This window comes from Salvelinus namaycush, chromosome 40 (assembly GCF_016432855.1).
Source record: "Salvelinus namaycush isolate Seneca chromosome 40, SaNama_1.0, whole genome shotgun sequence".
Taxonomy (NCBI): Eukaryota; Metazoa; Chordata; class Actinopteri; order Salmoniformes; family Salmonidae; genus Salvelinus; species Salvelinus namaycush.
This window is the reverse complement of record NC_052346.1, coordinates 18,804,901-18,824,211: the sequence shown is the minus strand read 5'-3', so window position 1 is coordinate 18,824,211 and position 19,311 is coordinate 18,804,901. Positions and strand designations below refer to the sequence as shown.

Sequence of the window (19,311 nt, the reverse complement as noted above, 5' to 3'; positions counted from 1 at the left end):
TTGTACTAAGACCCTAGTTGGCCTACATTTGCCTCTTGTATGCAAGTGTTCTAGGGTTTTGATGTGGAAAACATTTCCTTTACAATTTCCAACTGGGTAAACTCCTAGACAGTTGAACCCCATCAATTGCTTTACATTTCTACAGGTCTTAGTTGACAACGCAGTCAACTGAACTGGTCCACTAAAAGCATTCAGTGACTACTTAATCTACACAACTTGATTTGGCTCAATGGTGGACCTCATACAATGGTCTCATTTCTAAAATGTCTTGCAGATACTTCTAGCCTAAGAGACTTAGTCATGCATGTGCACATTTTACATATGGATGGTCCTGGGAATTGAGCCCTCTACCCTGGCATTACAAGCCCCATGCTCTACAAATTGCTACACTGAACAAAAATGCAACATGTAAAGTGTTGGTCCCATGTTTCATGAGCTGAAATAAAAGATTCCATGAATGTTCCATACACACCAAGCTTTGTCATTTTCTGCACAGATTTGTTCATATCCTTGTTAATGAGCACTTCTCCTTTGCCAAAATTATCCATCCACTTGACAGGTGTGGCATATTAAGAAGCTGATTAAACAGCACAATCATTATACTGTTGCACCTTGTGCTGGGGACAAAGGGCCTCTCAAATGTGCAGTTTTGCCACAACACAATGCCACATCTCAAGTTTTGAGGGAGCGTGCAATTGGTATGCTGACTGCATGAATACTTTTTTTGTAATTTTGTAAACGCTCTTATCCAGAGAAACTTACAGGAACAATTAGGGTTATGTGCTTTGCACAAAGGCATATCGACAGAATTTTTTTTTTTTACCTAGTCGGTTTGGAGATTTGAACCAGCAACCTTTCAGTTACTAGCCCAACGCTCTTAACTGCTAGGCTACCTGCCAACAGAGCTGTTGCCAGATAATTAAATGTTCATTGCTCTACCATAAGCTGCCTCCAACATCATTTTAGAGAATTTTGCAGTACGTCCAACCAGCCTCAACACCAGACCACGTGTTTGATGTCGTTTGGGCAAGCGGTTTGCTGATGTCAACGTTGTGAACAGAGTGCCCCATGGTGGCGGTGGGGTTATGGTATGGGCAGGCATAAGCTACAGACAACCACAATTGGATTTTATTGATGGCAATTTGAATGCACAAAAATACCGTGATGAGATCCTGAGGCCCAATGTGAGGCCCATTTTTTTTAAGGTATCTGTGACCAACAGATGTATATCTGTACTCCCAGTCATGTAAAATCCAGAGATTAAGGCCTAATGAATTTATTTCAATTGACTGATTTCCTCATATGAACTGTAACTCAGTCAAATCAATTAAATTGTTGCATGTTGCATTTATAAACTCCGCAAAAAAAAACATCCCTTTTTCAGGACCCTGGGCCTGTTGCACAAAACTAGGATAAGGGATTAAGCCAGGATATCTTGGTGATCCTGGCTCAATTGATCCGTAATCCGGTTGCACTAAAGATGGATAGGGGGCAGGAGGATATGTTATGGTATAAATTACCATGGAGATTTATTCTGTGGAGCTAGCCTGCTCCAGACCAGGCTAAATTCCAGGATCTATTTAATCTCATCCCTAATGTCAGTCAGCAGTCACCACAAATGGAAACCAATAGTTATTTCACTGCTCACTATACATTGTTATCACATATAACTAGACCCACTGTCATTATTTAAACGTTTGTGATCATTAATTTCAATGATTTTGGATAAAAAATGATTTTTAGATGATGTTGCTATCATTAGATAATTTACAGTTTCCCATAGACTATAAGGCTATATATAAAATGATAGAATATTAGGGCCACAGAGGGGAAAAAAACACAAGTCATAATATTGTAACCAGTTGTTTTAAAGGAGGACAGTTGTTAAAATGACAGATGTGGGGCATTTCGTGAAATTGTACTTCAGTATGGTTTCATAAACAAAGACATGCTGATGTGCCAGAATATTAAGTATCACATTGTCATAAGTATCAAAACAATATGTAGCTTCTCTGCAGAAAGAACCAGCCTCATAAATTTATGACTTTATCCTTTTTCTTCAGTGTGGCCCTAGTACTCTGTCATATAAACAAATACACATTCCATATGAATATAAAAACAATGTGTAACATTATGTTCCTTTATTGAATAAGGACAAAACAAAGCAGGTAAACCATCAGCTCCTTTCGAAACTGAAGTCACAGTGACTCTACAAGATGGAAAGCACAGAATCCAAGCATATTATACAAAATGATACATACACATTCAAAGGTCTGTATATAACACACCCTGCATGTCTGCACACTAAAATAAATGCAGGACAAATCCATACACATCAACTGAACAGACAAATGAATGGATGCAGTAGCCTCCCTGCAGCCTTGTATTACACACAGTATACCGCACAAACATCATAAGAGGCCAAATTCGTAAAAAAACGAACCCAAAAAAAAACAAATTCCTCTGCCACCGCAGGACATATTTAACCAAAATTGAAAGCACACATACTAACTAAAATAATTCAACACATATTGGTCCCTCAGCAGCCGACCACTGTCGTCATCAGGGAAGATTGCCGGATTGTCCCAGTCCATGGCTGGTGGCACTCTGGGGGCCCTCTCCTTCCTCAGGCAGGCCACATTGTGGAGGACAGCACAAGCCACAGTAATATCACATGCCCTAACAGGGCTGACCCTTAATTTGTGAAGGCAGTGAAAGCGTGCCTTCAGGAGGCCAAAGGTCATTTCAACTATGGCCCTGGTCCTGGCATGGGCATGGTTGTAGGCCTGCTGTGCTTCCTGGGGGTCTGTGAAAGGTGTCAGGAGAAAAGGCTGGCAGCCATACCCCCTGTCTCCCAGCAACACACCAGAGAATTCACCTGTCAACACAAAATCTCATCATTACTACCTCAAACACAGTGATATTCTTGACACAGCCATGATGGTTATAAATAGGGGTTGTGTGGCTTACCTTGTGATAGGCACTGATAGATTTCAGAGGCCCGAAAGATTCTGGAGTCATGGACTGAGCCAGGCCATTTTGCCACAACATTGCTGATCACACAGTCAGCATTGCAGACCATCTGAAATCATAAGATGAGGAATATTACACCAATCAATGCACATCACTGGCAATGCAGAGTGTTCGTCAATGGACAATATCAAAAAGTTATGTTCACCTGAACATTAATGCTGTGAAAGGATTTCCTATTCACAAAATCGGCCTCATGGGCACCTGAGGGGGCTTTTATCCTTATGTGTGTGCAGTCCACTGCACCAATGACATTGGGGAAACCTGTCACACAAAGTAATGAGTATCCTACTATGTGTTAACAGTTGTCCTGTAATTTGTAGATCCTCTTACCTGCAATCCTATAGAACTCCTCTTTGATGTCACAGAGTCTTCTGTGGCCAGGGAAGGAGATGAAGACATCTGCTAATGCTTTGATAGCCAGACACACACTCCTTATTGTGCGGCAAATTGTGGCCTTGTTCAGCTGTTCTGCATCCCCCACTGAGTACAGGAAGGCTCCACTAGCAAAAAAGCGCAAGGCCACACAAACCATTTGCTCCACACTCAGTGCATGGCTCCGTGCAGTGCGGTGCATAATCCTGGGACCCAGTAGTCTGCATAGATACCTGATGCCATCTGCAGAAAACCTGTATCTTTCATATAGATGGTCATCAGGGAAGGCCAGTGGGTCCAACCGGTCCCTGAAGACCCTTTCTCGCCTGAAGGCTCTCCTCAGCACAAGTGCTTCTTCATCCACCACATCTCGCACGAATGGGCATGCCATTGTCAGAGCAGAAAGGAACACACAATTTTGGGCCTTCATATAGGCTAGTGGCCACACCTGGTGCTGGGGGGGTGGGCAAAAGAGGGCGATGCCTTATAACGATGACTTGGTTGTACTGATTGCTGGGAAAATAAAAAAAACCTTAGAAAGATGCCACCGTCCTGTGTGCTCACAATAAGAGCTCATATGTCATGGCTCACTTGACTTTACGAGAATATACCTAATTTTTATTTTGAGCTGTGTCATCTTCTTGGAGCTGGGGGAGGAAAGAAAAATAATGATTAATACATTTGTGTTACAGTTAGCATACAGTGTACATTGAAGGCATATCTCACCTCCCTCTCAAGTTTTTTTATTTCAAGGTCCAGTTTCCTAATTGTCCTCTTTTTTATTTCGGACTCCAGTGCAAGATTTTCCATCTTTTTCTTCTTGTACTGAATGTCTATGTCTGCCAGTTCTATTTGGCGCCGGAGGTGGTTGCCATACAACTTTCTGATAGCTTGTGAGCTCTGTGAACACAATACAATTAGCGCAGCTGGAATTTGGCAGGATGTGGTGTCCTTTTATTAATACGCACTATGTTGCCAGGCTGGTTTTCCCACTGTATAGCATCTGGGTCCTGTAAAAGAAATTAGATTTTTTGATTTTGATGAGGACTCCTCACCATTGTAGAGTAAATAGTACTTTCAGTCTTAACATGATACCTCATGCCTTCTGGAATCCAGAGAGATGGTCTCCTCCTCATCATCGTCTCCATCATGTGCTGTTGCTGCTGCACTGGGGCCTTCACCCTATCACATTTAATCGGATTCATATTGAAGCTAGTAGACAAGACATGCCAGGCCTACAGTATGCCTTTGATGGAGTACTCACTGGATCAGCATCGTCTGGTGCTTGTGCTGGTGGCTCTAACAGGAACACAGTGCTGCCAGACACTGCAAGGCAATAGGTAAACCAAAGTCAGACAGTCCAAATTGATTCAATATGAATGTGGTTGTATCCCATGTAGAGATGGAAGGACATACCTTGAATGAAGCGGGTGGCATCTTGGGAGGAACCTATGCTCGTCTCTTTCCCCCCAGGGATCCCCTCTAAGACGGGCCTGCCTTTATTTAGCTCCAAGGCCATGTCCTCTGCTGGGGTAAGGTCAGCCTTTGGTGACCCACCACCCGTGCCTTGTCTGTGGGTATTATTTTTCACTGCTAAAACAGTACAGACAATGTGTGAGCAGGCACCTTCTGGGTACAATATATGCTTGTGCTTTGTTAAATATTAGTCAGGGACCATACCATTCTGCAGAATGTTCTTGTATTTGATTTTGACCTGCTGCCATGTCCGTTTTGGCCCGTTCATGTTTAATCTACACACACACACACACACACATTTAATGGAGTCACACTGCAAAAAATTACTTGGTATTTGTCTTGTTTTCAGTAAAAATATCAAAAAATTTATCATAGCTTTATACAGTGTGATGGAGTTACTTTACACAATTTCACTCATATCTGCAGTGCATTTCAATTAAAAATTTAACCGTTTCATAATTACAGTACAACTGCATTTTTGGAGATGTGAATTAAATATTTGAATTGTAATTGTGATGTTTCAGCGGAGCGGTGAGTGTGTAATTGTGCACTACTTACGCATTCAGGCGGTCTGCAATACTTTGCCACGCTTTTTCTCTTTGCTTTATCACTGTGGCGGTGTTGCCTTTCTTCTTAATTATATCTTTTACCTCCTCGTATGCCTCCATGAGGATTTGTGCTTCCGACGGGGAAAAGTACGCGGCTCTAGTTGCCATGGTAAATCAGTTAATCTGTGATCTGTGGCGGGGTCTATTTGAGTGAGCCGTGAGCGCGCACCTATCCAGGATTGGTTTCACCTGGCTTAATGAATCCGTGTCTGCTCATCCTGGCTTGGTCTTTGTGCAACCAATTAAGCCTGGACGCACATGTTTTGGCTTCATTGAGCTCAGCTGAGTCATTTATCCCGGATGTCTTAATTCTACTTTTGTGCAACAGGCCCCCTGTCTTCGTAAAAATCTAAATAACTTAACAGATCTTCATTGTAAAGTGTTTACATACTGTTTCCCATGCTTGTTCAATGAACCATAAACAATTAATGAACATGCACCTGTGGAACGGTCGATAAGACACTAACAGCTTAAAGACGGTAGGCAATTAAGGTCACAGTTATGAAAACTTAGGACACTAAAGAGGCCTTTCTACTGACTGAGAAACACCAATAGAAAGATGCCCAGGGTCCCTGCTCATCTGCGTGAATGTGCCTTAGGCATGCTGCAAGGAGGCATGAGGACTGCAGATGTGGCCAGGGAAATAAATTGCAATGTCCGTACTGAGACGCCTAAGACAGCGCTACAGGGAGACAGGACGGACAGCTGATCGTCCTTGCGGTGGCAGACCACGTGTAACAACACCTGCACAGGATCGGTACATCCGAACATCACACCTGCGGGACAGGTACAGGATGGCAATAACAACTGCCCGAGTTACACCAGGAACGCACAATCCCTCCATCAGTGCTCAGACTGTCCGCAATAGGCTGAGAGAGGCTGGACTGAGGGCTTGTAGGCCTGTTGTAAGGCAGGTCCTCACCAGACATCACTGGTAACAACGTCGCCTATGGGCACAAACCCACCGTCGCTGGACCAGACAGGACTGGCAAAAAGTGCACTTCACTGACGAGTCGCAGTTTTGTCTCACCAGGGGTGATGGTCGGATTCTCGTTTATCGTCGAAGGAATGAGCGTTACACCGAGACCTGTACTCTGGAGTGGGATCGATTTGGAGGTGGAGGGTCCGTCATGGTCTGGGGCGGTGTGTCACAGCATCATCAGACTGAGCTTGTTGTCATTGCAGGTAATCTCAACACTGTGCGTTACAGGGAAGACATCCTCCTCCCTCATGTTGTACCCTTCCTGCAGGCTCATCCTGACATGACCCTCCAGCATGACAATGCCACCAGTCATACTGCTCGTTCTGTGCGTGATTTCCTGCAAGACAGGAATGTCAGTGTCCTGCCATGGCTAGCGAAGAGCCTGGATCTCAATCCCATTGAGCACGTCTGGGACCTGTTGAATCGGAGGGTGAGGGCCATTCCCCCCAAAAATGTTCGGGAACTTGCAGGTGCCTTGGTGGAAGAGTGGGGTAACATCTCACAGCAAGAATCTGGTGCAGTCCATTAGGAGATGCACTGCAGTACCACTAGCGGTTCTGGGGGGGGGGCCTGTGACAACAATTTTGGACCCCCTTGTGGCCCCCCTAAATGTGGAGTATGAAATCATTTTTACATAACAAATTTGTGCTATCGTTCTTTTTTTACTACCATTATTAGAGTGGCAACGATGATGATTATGAACATGGTCTTATGCCTGCAATGCAGTGAAGAAAACGATATGACAACAATAACGTCTAATGTAACTGGCCCCTCTAACAGTACAACTGGCCCCAGCTTGGCCCCCCCAGTTGAAATGGTCTAGAACCGCCACTGTGCAGTACCTAATACAGCTGGTGGCCACACCAGATACTGACTGTTTCTTTTGATTTTGACCCCCCCTTTGTTCAGGGACACATTATTCCATTTCTGTTAGTCACATGTCTGTGGAACTTTTTCAGTTCATGTCTCAGTTGTTGAATCTTATGTTCATACAAATATTTACACATGTTAAGTTTGCTGAAAATAAATGCAGTTGACAGTGAGGACATTTCTATTTTTGCTGAGTTTATTTTTGTTAAGTATACCAAGGCCCATTTACAGGTTAATAGACAAAGGTGATGAGGGCAAAGCATAACTGCTTGTCCACTATCATACACATCTTGGGGTCTTTGTAGCCTGGTCTGAAGGCAGATTTGGTTACAGCACAAACGGACTATGTAATGGGTCTAGAATCAGGCTATAATGGACTATTTTGTTTCTGTGTTAATCTCAAGGTTCATGCCAGCAGTCCCTGACAGCCTTCACAGCCAAACTGACATGTCACTTCCTGTTCCGGGTCACTGTCAGGGCTGTGGGAGTAGTTCCAGGTCAACTCAGTCCCCGCCTTCACCACTCTGCAAGAAAATATAGAAAAAGCACAATCTGCTGTTGGTACTGATATATCAACCCAATCGCGTAGTTTTATCACAAAATCATTACCCATTAAAAAGGGACTATTCCGGACACTTACTTGCTGGTGAAGAAGGCGATGACGGGGAAGTTTGGATCATGAGAGTCAGTGAAGACGTTCTGCACAAATAGGTTGGGGTCGCAGCTGTGCTGTAGAGACAAGATGTCAGAGGTTATGAGTGGGTGTGTTAAAGAATGGGAGTAGATAGTCATACAGTTATACACCTACATTTATGAACCTTCCCACATTCCCCTCCTTCGTGGCATCTAGGTAATACAGGTGCTCCATAGGGTTCTGCTTTGGGCCCAGTTTTTTGGGGCTTGTGCTTGTGGACACAGACAGCTTCACATCCACTTCTTTTATGTCCACTTCTTTCATGTCTGGTTGGGAATTCAGCTGTGGCTTCTGTACCCCATTCTCTTGCTCCAGACCCTCCATGCCTGAAGAAGGAAAAGTGTAACAGAAAAGAAAATAAGTTAGACTACATATTATCTAGGCACCCACAATGCCTCGTTTCTCAATGTTCATCATTGGGAACCATAGCCTGGTTAAACCAGTGGAACAATGGTGAGTGCAGCGGTCAGTCTGGTGTAACCAGGCTAATGGAACCATGAAGCCCCCTGAAGCATCCATTGGCCCAGTTTCCAGTACCTGTGAGAGGTTGGACTGGCAGGGAGCTCCCCACCAACACGGCTTGTATCTGTGGAGAAAGCTCCACCCCGGGCCTCTGGATAACGGGCACATGAAGCCCGTCAGGAGGTGAGGAGGGGGGCGAGGGCTCCAGGGTCTCTGCAGGCACTCGTCCCTCCCCTGCCGGCGCCAGCCACTCATCTACCACCTCCACCTCGTCGTCGGAGGGAAGGTCCGCCTTCTGGCGCTTGGGTGGGAGGGGCTCGTCGGAGTCCAGTCCTGCCCTGAGAACTACACCTGAAAGGAAGGGAAGTTAATAACGTTTCAGATCCTTGATTTGGATCCACAGTTCAGCCTTTATTAAAGGGATGGTTCTTATGCAAATACAGTGCCTTGCAAAAGTATTCATCCCCCTTGATGTTTTTCTTATTTTGTTGCATTACAACCTGTACTTTAAATTGATTTTTATTTGGATTTCATGTAATGGACATACACAAAATAGTCCAAATTGGTGAAGTGAAATGAAAAAAATAATTTGTTTCAAAAAATAAAATAATTTGTTTCAAAAAAAAAAAAAATTCAAAATGGAAAAGTGGTGTGTGCATATGTATTCACCGCCTTTGCTGTGAAGCCCCTAAATAAGATCTGGTGCCATTGTGTAAATAAAAAAATAAGCAAACACGTTTGGTGTTCGCCAAAAGGCATGTGCGAGACTCCCCAAACATATGGAAGAAGGTACTCTGGTCAGATGAGACTAAAATGTTGCTTTTTGGCCATCAAGGAAAACGCTGTCTGGCACAAACCCAACATCTCTAATCACTCCGAGAACACCATCCCCACAGTGAAGCGTGGTGGCAGCATTATGCTGTGGGGATATTTTTAAATCGGCAGGGACTGGGAAACTGGTCAGAATTGAAGGAATGATGGATGGCGCTAAATACTGGGAAATTCTTGAGGGAAACCTGTTTCAGTCTTCCAGAGATTTGGGACTGGGACGGAGGTTCACCACCTACTGCTAAAGCAACACTCGAGTGGTTTAAGTGTCATTTAAATGTCTTGGAATGGCCTAGTCAAAGCCCAGACCACAATCCAATTGAGAATCTGTGGTACGACTAAGACTGCTGTACTCCAGTGGAATCCATCCAACTTGAAGGAGCTGGAGCAGTTTTGCCTTGAGGAATGGGCAAAAATGTCAGTGGCTAGATGTGCCAAGCTTATAGAGACATAGCCCAAGAGACTTGCAGCTGTAATTGCTGCAAAAGGTGGCTCTACAAAGTATTGACTTTGGGGGGTGAATAGTTCTTGTGTATTTCACAAAAAAATATATTTTGCATCTTCAAAGTGGTAGGCATGTTGTGTAAATCAAATGATACAATCCCCCCAAAAATACATTTTAATTCCAGGTTGTAAGGCAACAAAATAGGAAAAATGGAAATATTTTCGCAAGCCACTGTATGTACATTTTCGCTGAACAATCATTTTAAGCGTACAAGACCAAACTGTCACTTTCCCCTACCTGCGTATGTGCACACGAACGTGCCCTTGTCCAGGTCGTCACGGCAACGCACCCCCCATCCTTTGTTTCCGGTGGGGAAGACCTGCAGCCGGACACGCAGACCCCGCTGAACCACACGGTTCTGGCACATGCCACGGTCACACCCACACCATGGACCACATTCGTACAGCCTAGCAGACACACAGATACATATCTCATGAGTAATTAGTAATGGCATGCACTCACCAGGCACAATAGATACACAAAGGACATTAACACAACAGGATTGCTGACAAGGCCCAGACGCCCAGCCCAACTCACCCTTTGGGCACAGGCTCAGACAGCCTCTGGTGGGAGTAGTGTTTGCCGCCGGGGGTCAGACGAGCGCAGGCGCAGCTCTCCGCGTCACCACAGCCGTCAGTGCAGTCGCAGCAGGTGGTGAACAACGGGCCCGAACTAAGGAAACAGCCGTGAGGCCAACGCTCCTTCCTGTAGCGGAAGTCCTCCGGCCGCACTCCTTCCTCCCGCAGGCACAACTCCACCGGCGTTGGCTCTGACCCCCGGCTCAGGTCCCTCTCGGCCAGACCGGGTGGGCGCCACTGCGGTGGCCGCAGACACTCCAACTGCACCAGGGGGTCAAAGGTGAAGTCGTCCACCTGCAGAACGCCGTGACTCTCTGTGGCAACCAGAAAACATAGCACCTCCCCTGGGGTGCAGAGACTCAGTCCACATGGAGCCTTGTAAACAACGCCCCGCTCCGTGACCTCAGAGTCCAACTCTGCACCCTCAGAGCCCTCCCCCTTAGAGTCTGGTTCAGTCCCATCACAATCGGTCTCAATCCCTGTAGTGAGAGGTGGGGTGGGAGCACACTGCCGCTGGAAGGAGCAGAGTAGGGGGATCCTGAGAGGGTTGTGGCCCCGGAAGTGGTGTGCGGACGGGGGCAGGTGGGGCACACAGGCCTGGCTGCAGGTATGGAGCTGGTAGGGGAGCTGGAGGGGCAGCATGGGAGCCATGAGGTCCTCTCTGTTGGGGTAGGGGGGCGACAGGGGGATGATGGAGCCATCGTAACGGAGGGGTGAGGGAGGGGAGATGGGCTCTGTCTGTTGGGGGGGCAGTGGAGTCTGGGGGTCGTCAATATCAGGGACTGAAACTGTGAGGATTTCTGTGTGGTGGAGACAGATGTTGGGAAGATGTTAGGCTAGCAGCAAACTGAGATATTGGGATAGCTCAGAGACCACGTTTGGATCCAATCAATCCAAACCTCACAGTCAGAGATACTATAATGATATACTGGGTGTGAAGTAGGCTATGTACCTGCACCAATAACCACCTCCACAAAAGACTCATTCCCAGTGGCAGGGGCTGTATTTGTAGCTGAGGCTGTAGTTGTAGCTGGGCCTGTAGTTGCCGGTGTCACAATCAGCCCGGAATCCAATAAGGTAATCATATTCATCCCCTGGACATATTCTAAAACAAAAACAGAACAATTATTGCATGAATGGCTAGTATGTGTGTGTGTGTGTGTGTACTGTATATATGGTACCTCTGTCTGAAGCAGTGCAGGTCTTGATGGCATGTTTCAGGTGTGTCAGATATTCATACAGCTCATCAAATGCTTGTTCCACATCCACCTGTACCCAGAATGACTTTGCCCTCGCTGAAATCAGAGCAAAAAATAATGTCAGGAACAAATCATTTGCATGATGATCTCCAACAACAACTGGTTCCATCTTTCAATCTGGATTAGATGTATGTGAAACTAGAAACAATATAACAGTGTAAGTAAAAATTCCTCACCAACTTCTGTTTTCTCTGACCCATTCATTTTCAATATTGATGGATGGTCAACTGGTTATGAATTCCTCTGATACCTGCTAAGAAAATGTGCAATTGGCTAGGTACATAGTCAATATTATGCCGGATATATAGCCTACCAAAGACCAACCTAGCTACATCTATATTATTGGTATCCAACGTCGATGGCCTAGCTAGTACTACCAGCTAACGTACACAAGTAAGGATGTTGTAAGTAACAACATTAGCTAGATCTCTAGCTATCTTTGCTATGCTGCGTGCATTGATTTCAGGAAGTTGCTTGCAAAAAGCATCATTATACAAGTGTCGACACCAATTTACATTTCGTTCAAAACATAAGCTAATGTACCTACTGCCTTATCTATTTAACCCTGATGGTATCGAGACATTTTAGTCTACTTCCATTGATTAAATTCGAATACCCACAATGCACTTCACTATTTTGTTCATCTAGAAGACAAATCCAACATATTACCGATCTGCAAATCCACAGTTGCGTAACAAAGGAATGGGAATCAGATAAATTGACCAATTTTACATTCGCTTGAGTCAAACGTTTCAATATTTAATGTCTCCTTTTTAAAACTGAATATATATCTATTCTCCATTAGCTTTTCATGAATTGGCCCCGTTGAAAAGTGAAACAGTTAAATTTCACTACGAATATGAAACATTCTTCGACTTTAATGTTCGTCATCTTGCAATTTGAGGGACTTATGTACAGTTGGCGAGAGTTGATTGTCTGACGGTTACAATATGTACATTGGTAGTTATGTCAAACTATGGTTATGTAGCCGGCTATTTCCTAGATCTATTCATTAGAGCAAAACGTTTTGCAACGGAAACGTTTTGCAACGACAACGAGTTTCTTATTGGACAAGCTTAGGTAGTCCCTCCCCGTTTTGGTCTGTTTGGTGTCAAGTGAATACGCCCCTGTGTAGTTTTGTAACACAGCGATAATGCATTTACGCAAGTTCTATATCGAAATGATTATGCGCATTCTGGTGTTCATACATGCAGCAGAAACTACACCTTCAAAAGGGTGAGGATCATTCTACAATTTGACATTCATACGGTAGGACCGCATATGTTTCTTAAACCACTCTAAACAATGTCAAGGAATTATGTCCTGTCTATGTCCACGTTTGAACTCTTTATTACAGCTCGCATAACGTTACCCATCTGAACATAGACTACTATTATTATTTAAATATACATGTTTTTGTGTTTGATTTCTGAAGTAACACCACCAGTCTCTAGCCGAGATGACCCAGGTGCGAAGGTCGGTGGGAGAGGCGCTGTGGGGAATGTGTGCCGCCGACGCCATGTCCATGCCCGTGCACTGGTACTACAACATCGATGACATCAAGAGAGATTTTGGAGGATGGATCACCGGCTTCAACGCACCCAACAACAGACACCCGTCCAGTATCCTCACCCTCTCCAACTCAGGTATGTTAACATCACCCTTTACTGAATTTGAAAATGAGTTGTTTATTGGTCATGAATTATGACATGGCATGACATGAGTGTTTGATATATGCAGGAGCATTCATTCTTCACCTGATGTTCATCAAACTGGCAATAGGTACATTGAAACATTTTGAGTTAGTCCTTAATCTGTTCTCTCTTTCCCTCCGGTCCATAGCGGGGAGCGGTCGCACTGCATGGTCCTCTGGTGGGAACAGGCCCCATGTTGTGGGTAGCGTAATCCTCCATAACAAGCTCAAGTTCTGGAAGGCATCAGGCGGATCGGTCCACTATCACCAAGGTGCTCACTACTCACTTAATTTCAGTTCATCTCACGAATGAATGTAACTAAATGAAAAAAGTAACTGTCTCTGACCTTGGTCTGTATACATCTTTAAAAGTGTTTCTGTAAGGAAAATAATTATTGACAATACATATTATCAATTATTCAGTAAAGTATACCTCTATATCTCTGTGCAGGTCTCCAGGCAGGTGAGAATACCCTGAATGCCATCTGCTCCCTGAGGGTGGCACAGGCCCTGACAAGGGGGACGTTTTCCAGCGTGGCAGAACCAGCGGCGAGGGGGGCAGTGCTGGCTGATTACGTACACTTCATGACCACGCCAGGAACACATGGAGACACCTACGCAGAGTCCTTCCACAGAGCATTCTTCTCCGACTGGCAAGACCCCAGACCCACTTCCTCCAGCAAGGTAATGCACACGCACATACATATGAGGTTACACACCTAACCAGACAGTGTCTTACAGTTTGTCTTGTCTATGTGTTCCAGGTGTTAGTCATGTCTTGTCTATGTGTTCCAGGTGTTATGTTTGTGTGTCTTGTCTATGTGTTCCAGGTGTTATGTTTGTGTGTCTTGTCTATGTGTTCCAGGTGTTATGTTTGTGTGTCTTGTCTATGTGTTCCAGGTGTTGGAGTTTGCAGAGCAGCGCTACCAGCAGAAGATGTCAGTCCCCGACAGCCAGCTAGACGCTATTGGCTGCCTCCCCATGGCCATCCCCTTTGTGCTTCTCTCTGCCACAGCCAATGAGGACCAAGCTGCAAGTGTTGCACCCACCCCTTTTTGGAATATTTGAATAGGAGAATCTCAATTGCATTTCCTTGATCCTTCTCTCCTTGCCTCATCTCAAAACCCATTGGATGAGAAGGTCAGAGGGGAGAGAACGTTGAATTTCTCATCCAATGAGTTTTGAGAAGGAGACGAGAACACAAGAAATGAAGATTTTCCCAATGAAACTCTCTCTCTCTCCCCCTCTTTTTACTGTCCTTTCTCTCTTCCTCTCCCAGGTGTCTGCAGTGGTAGAGTTTGTCCGGCTCACCCACCCCCACCCCAAGGTGGAGAAATATGTGACGCTGTATGCCCGAGCCCTCCATGCCACTCTGAATGGGGCGTGTCTGAAGCAGCAAGCGGAAGCCGCCCTCAAGTCACCCGACCTGGACGCATGGGACACTTGCAAGCCCTACATACAGAAAGCAGCCAGGTTTCCAACCTCTTCTGCAGAGGGGCTCAAGGTTCACCAGAGTGCAGTGGAAATGCTTGGCATGGCCTGCTACACCCAAGGTGTCTATCACTCTCTCTCTACTCTGTCTACCTATCCACAGCAGTGTGATTTAGTTCCATTTAAGTGTGTGATGCAAGTGTCCACTGAGTCTAATAGAAGTTTGCGTGTCCTTTATAGGTGCCCTCAGTAGTATGTTCTACCTAGCACACGAGTTTCACAGCGACCATCATGGAGGGATCCTGGCAAACACCAATTGTGGCGGTAAGTTTGTTTGTTTGCATGTGGTGCCAATTCATCTGTTTTAAGGTGTGTGTTTTGAGAATTGTCAGTCTAAAGTGTCTGTGTGTCTTTTTCAGGAGAGAACTGCAACAGGGGTTCTGCTTTGGGGGCTCTGCTGGGTGCGAGGGCAGGGTACACGGGTGGATCTGTACCCCAGGAGTGGAAAGATGGATTGAGGAACGCACAGGAACCCATCCATGAAATACTAAAGATGCTCAGAGACTGACCCCTATAGGACTTAAAGCGTGCATCAGAGCACTGACATGCATATCTTACCTCCGTTTGGTTGGTGTAACTCAAAACAACATCTGTGTACATATGTTTGTTGATTTTGAGCCTTATATTGGCCTTGGTATTCACATGCTGGTCGTTGTATGCACAAAAAGGTACCTTACAATGAAAAAGATTACTATGCACAAATAATTACCTTGTGTAAAAGTGCTTATTTTCCCAATTTTACACTTAATGCCTTCCAGGTTTGCCTTGGTTTACTCCCCTGCTGAAAGCTCAGCGATCTCTCTCGACCATACGTCAAGTAACTGTTTTCAGCTGTGACTCCATTAAATATATTTTAGAGATCAGTTTGAGTTTACGCACTAAAGGCGTCCGCATACATAGGTTCGGTTTGCTCCTAGCAGAACTCGGCCAGGCGAAGTGAACGTCTGTGCTCGCAGACTCCCTTAAAATACCTTCGCTTGAAAAATTAGAAAGAAGTGGAAATATTACTGTTTGTACCTCTTGAGACGCCATAGTCAGTACACTTCCTCAAAATAGTCTCAATTAATTTAAGAGAAATCTGTAAATCATTTTGCGTTTTTACTGAGGGGGTCTTAGTTGCGCAATTTTACATCTAAGATTTTTGGTGCAGTATTTCTTAACATCTGCATGAAAACTAGTCGTCTCTCGTTGAATGACAACAAGCACTTCATTGAATATTCCATATTGTTGACCAACCACCGACGAAGGGGCGTAGACTTCGGCTACGGAACTTTGACAAGCCTCAAGAAAAACATGTGTGATGAACAGCCGGGGGAAAACGCTGCCGAACAACCAAAACGTCACAGAATTTCATCATAATATATGCGCGATCTGTTTCGATTTGGTATTATACCGTAAGCTTTAAACTCATATCGAGTTTGAGTTGAAGAAGAAAAAGTTAACCTTTTTAAAGTACATTTGATCATACACATTGATTGCAGAAGCAGGTAGACAGTAGCCTGCAACATTTCTACATTCCTTGTTTCCAAGTTACGCGAAGGGAAACGTTGTGATTTGATTATGGCAGTTCAATGGTAACTTATTTTATCAGTCTTATTTTAATTTGGATAGAACCTAATGAAGTTATTTGAAAGGTAATATGCCCTGCCACATTGTGTTTTAAAGTTGAATAAAAGCATTTATGCTGGTCGATTATGCGCACATACAATAGTATACACTGTTACAATCTCTAATTATGTACTGTGATTAAGGTGTGAAAACCTTCATTATCTAACATATACAGTACATGCTGCTTTTCACGTGGATCAGGTTTATTATATATTTTTTTCTATCCTTCAAGCCCAATAAATGGTGTCTCATTACCAAATCTAACCACCTGTCAACAACTGTTATTGTACTGTCTTCTTCATCATTACAGTGCCTTCAGAAAGTATTCACACCCCTTGACTTTTTCCCCCCAGAAATTGTGTTACATGGATTAAATTGAGAGTTTTTTTGTCACTGACCTATTTTTTTTTAAGTCACCTTCATTTAACCAGGTAGGCTAGTTGAGAACAAGTTCTCATTTACAACTGCGACCTGGCCAAGATAAAGCAAAGCAGTTCGACACATACAACAACACAGAGTTACACATGGAATAAACAAACATACAGTCAATAATACAGTAGAAAAAGTCTATATACAGTGTGTGCAAATGAGGTAAGATAATGGAGGTAAGACAATAAATAGGCCATGGTGGCGAAGTAATTTGAATATACCAATTAAACACTGGAGTGATAGATGTGCAGAAGAGCAGTAACTGCACATTTGATCAAAAGTTAGTTATTTACATTTTTGATACATTGAATACATGCTTTATCATGTGGACAAATATCCTGCCTCCACTGTGTTGTTATACAACAGCACCTCCTGTTGGTGTGATACTAGTAATGCCTCCTTGGCTCCAGGCCAGTCACTGTATTTCACAATGTTAGTCTCCCAGCCAACTGCCCCGTGGGTTTACCCTGATAAATGTTCTGTCAGGGAGGGGAGAGAGAGACTGATTTGCTGTGTGTGTGTTTGTGGAGTATGTGTTTGTGGGAGGACTGAACTTGGGTCGAGCCCTGAGAGCTCAGTAATGGAGTCGTCTACGACCACGGACTCTCTGAAAGTGAAGCTCAGCCACCTTATCCTGCTGGCCCTTTGTATCCCAGCCTGCACCGGACTCCCTGGAGGTGAGTCTCAGATCTGAGGATGTAAATTACTTTGGTGGTTCTTGGATCAGCCCTGTACCTTTCAAATACAGCACCACACGCTCCTGGCTATTCAATGCCCTGCTTGACTTCCTGTCTGTCTATCTGTCTTTCTGTCAGTCTGACTGTATTTGTGTACAGAGACTTTTTACAGCCTTGTGTGTGCAGTAATAGCAACTTTTCAACCACCCATGGTCTTCATTAGGATTCTTCTTCCTTTTCCTACTATTTGTACTCTGTTCCTGTGGAAGTTTGTTGGATGTCTATCAATTTAAAGTATATGTAGTGTAAGCAGTCATGTCCCGTCCTGGCAGCTCCAGTATTCCTGAGCACACAGGAGGCCAGTGGGGTGCTCCATCATCAGCGCTCGCGGCGTGCTAACAGCCTGCTGGAGGAGCTGAGACTGGGAGACCTGGAGAGAGAGTGTCTGGAGGAGCAATGTGGCTACGAGGAGGCACGGGAGATCTTCACCCTCCCCGAACAATTGGTGAGTGTAAACTGAATGATCAGATGGAATCTGAGAAGGTAGGTTCTCCATATTTGTCCCAGAACATTAGAATCTTTTTAAATTACCCCTCTCTCTTGTTTTATGCAGGAGGAGTTCTGGAAGAGCTACTCAGGTAGGTATCTTCAGGGGACTCAAAGCTACACTCAACTTTAACTTACAGTACCAGTCAAAAGTTTGGACACACCTACTCATTCCAGGGGTTTTCTTTATTTTTACTATTTTCTACATTGTAGAATAATAGGGAAGACATCAAAACTATGAAATAACACATATGGAATCATTTAGTAACCAAAAAAGTGTTAAAAGCTGTCATCAAGGCAAAGGGTGGCTTCTTTGAAGAATCTAAAATATATTTTGATTTGTTTAACACCTTTTAGGTTACTACATGATTCCATATGTGTTATTTCATAGTTTTGATGTCTACACTATTATTCTATCATGTAGAAAATAGTAAAAATAAAGAAAAACCCTAGAATGAGTAGGTGTGTCCAACCCTTCGACTGGTACTGTACATTTTGCCAAATCTACATATATTTCTCGTTGCTCATTATAATGGTTGTAATAATAATCTAATATTGTCTCTGTCTGTAGTGGTGGATCAGTGTGAGTCTGGCCCCTGCTTGAATGGGGCTACCTGTGTAGGTCAGGTGAACACCTACATCTGCATTTGTCTCCCTGGGTTTGATGGACGAAACTGTGGCCAAAGTAGGTACAACACACCTGTATTTGTCTGTCGAATCACTGAAATTGGCTCTTGGATCTTCTTCAATAATGGTTTCCATTTCGCTTGTCTCTTGGTTCCTGTCTGTCTCTATCTCTACCTCCACAGCCTTGATGAACTCTTATGATGGTTGTCTGTACAGAAATGGGGGATGTGAGCACTTCTGCACAGAGTTTCCAGACCTGTCTCACCGTTGTCACTGTGCCCCTGGGTACAGCCTTGGCAATGACAGCATTAGCTGCATACCCCAAGGTCTGTATCACACTGGGCCAAACCCTAACAACTACAACTCCCAACAGCTCTGTGCTTCTTGAGGCCATCTCCATACAAGCACTTAATCTTCTCCTTTTGTAGTCCTTCTCTTGCCTGTATTCTCTCTTTATCCTCAACTCCTAACCTCTCTCTCCCCCCCTCTCTCTTTCTCTCTCTCTCTCTTTCTCTCTCTCTTTCTCTCTCTCTCTCTCTCTCTCTCTTTCTCTCTCTCTCTCTCTCTCTCTTT

The 19,311-nt window shown here is 44.4% G+C and overlaps 3 protein-coding genes and 2 long non-coding RNA genes across 11 annotated transcripts in view; 2 read left to right on the top strand and 3 right to left on the bottom strand.

Moving 5' to 3' along the window:
- Positions 1 to 2,126: 2,126 nt before the first annotated feature.
- Positions 2,127 to 3,022, bottom strand: LOC120033423. The gene is made up of 2 exons (XR_005473961.1): positions 2,971 to 3,022; positions 2,127 to 2,878 (listed from the first exon to the last, which is right to left on the bottom strand). It is a non-coding gene; the product is annotated as an uncharacterized LOC120033423 (long non-coding RNA).
- A 1,520-nt stretch (positions 3,023 to 4,542) lies between these two features.
- Positions 4,543 to 4,981, bottom strand: LOC120033694. The gene is made up of 3 exons (XR_005473984.1): positions 4,822 to 4,981; positions 4,670 to 4,731; positions 4,543 to 4,587 (listed from the first exon to the last, which is right to left on the bottom strand). It is a non-coding gene; the product is annotated as an uncharacterized LOC120033694 (long non-coding RNA).
- Positions 4,982 to 7,515: 2,534 nt separating this feature from the next.
- On the bottom strand, positions 7,516 to 12,301 carry setdb2 (SET domain bifurcated histone lysine methyltransferase 2). Of its 4 annotated transcripts, none has more exons than XM_038979419.1 (10): positions 12,215 to 12,299; positions 11,844 to 11,920; positions 11,590 to 11,703; positions 11,361 to 11,513; positions 10,368 to 11,208; positions 10,068 to 10,237; positions 8,573 to 8,848; positions 8,150 to 8,361; positions 7,982 to 8,070; positions 7,516 to 7,865 (listed from the first exon to the last, which is right to left on the bottom strand). In XM_038979419.1, the coding sequence occupies exons 2-10, from the start codon at positions 11,869 to 11,871 to the stop codon at positions 7,748 to 7,750; spliced, it is 2,001 nt and encodes a 666-aa protein (XP_038835347.1). In that variant the 5' UTR covers positions 11,872 to 11,920; positions 12,215 to 12,299; the 3' UTR covers positions 7,516 to 7,747. The 4 variants fall into 4 exon arrangements, with proteins under 4 accessions (XP_038835347.1, XP_038835349.1, XP_038835348.1 ...); XM_038979421.1 differs by having other exon boundaries at positions 12,211 to 12,294; XM_038979420.1 differs by having other exon boundaries at positions 11,844 to 11,917; positions 12,215 to 12,291.
- Positions 12,302 to 12,767: 466 nt separating this feature from the next.
- LOC120033141 lies at positions 12,768 to 16,738 on the top strand. Of its 2 annotated transcripts, none has more exons than XM_038979423.1 (8): positions 12,768 to 12,903; positions 13,103 to 13,313; positions 13,510 to 13,632; positions 13,812 to 14,044; positions 14,261 to 14,392; positions 14,640 to 14,913; positions 15,032 to 15,115; positions 15,211 to 16,738. In XM_038979423.1, exons 2-8 carry the CDS (start codon positions 13,127 to 13,129, stop codon positions 15,357 to 15,359), a joined length of 1,182 nt encoding a protein of 393 aa, XP_038835351.1. In that variant the 5' UTR covers positions 12,768 to 12,903; positions 13,103 to 13,126; the 3' UTR covers positions 15,360 to 16,738. The 2 variants fall into 2 exon arrangements, with proteins under 2 accessions (XP_038835351.1, XP_038835350.1); XM_038979422.1 differs by having other exon boundaries at positions 12,776 to 12,936.
- A 634-nt stretch (positions 16,739 to 17,372) lies between these two features.
- f7l (coagulation factor VII, like) overlaps positions 17,373 to 19,311 on the top strand; it is a 3,519-nt gene continuing 1,580 nt past the window's right edge. Inside the window, exons 1-5 of one of the 3 annotated variants that reach the window (XM_038979994.1) lie at positions 17,375 to 17,565; positions 17,898 to 18,070; positions 18,179 to 18,203; positions 18,683 to 18,796; positions 18,921 to 19,064. In XM_038979994.1, the coding sequence (XP_038835922.1) occupies positions 17,469 to 17,565; positions 17,898 to 18,070; positions 18,179 to 18,203; positions 18,683 to 18,796; positions 18,921 to 19,064 (553 nt within the window). In that variant the 5' untranslated portion in view covers positions 17,375 to 17,468. Of the gene's footprint in view, positions 17,566 to 17,897; positions 18,071 to 18,178; positions 18,204 to 18,682; positions 18,797 to 18,920; positions 19,065 to 19,311 lie in introns of all 3 variants that reach the window. The other 2 variants (XM_038979995.1, XM_038979996.1) reach the window with 2 other exon arrangements.

Coding starts and splice junctions, on each gene's coding strand:
- setdb2 (XM_038979417.1), bottom strand. CDS start 11,871: ATGAATGGGTCAGAGAAAACAGAAGTTG. Junction 11,704..11,843: donor GTCAGAGAAAACAGAAGTTG/GTGAGGAATTTT, acceptor CTCTGATTTCAG/CGAGGGCAAAGTCATTCTGG. Junction 8,071..8,149: donor ATGTGGGAAGGTTCATAAAT/GTAGGTGTATAA, acceptor TTGTCTCTACAG/CACAGCTGCGACCCCAACCT.
- LOC120033141 (XM_038979423.1), top strand. CDS start 13,127: ATGACCCAGGTGCGAAGGTCGGTGGGAGAGGCGCTGTGGGGAATGTGT. Junction 14,045..14,260: donor GACCCACTTCCTCCAGCAAG/GTAATGCACACG, acceptor TATGTGTTCCAG/GTGTTGGAGTTTGCAGAGCA. Junction 14,914..15,031: donor CATGGCCTGCTACACCCAAG/GTGTCTATCACT, acceptor TGTCCTTTATAG/GTGCCCTCAGTAGTATGTTC.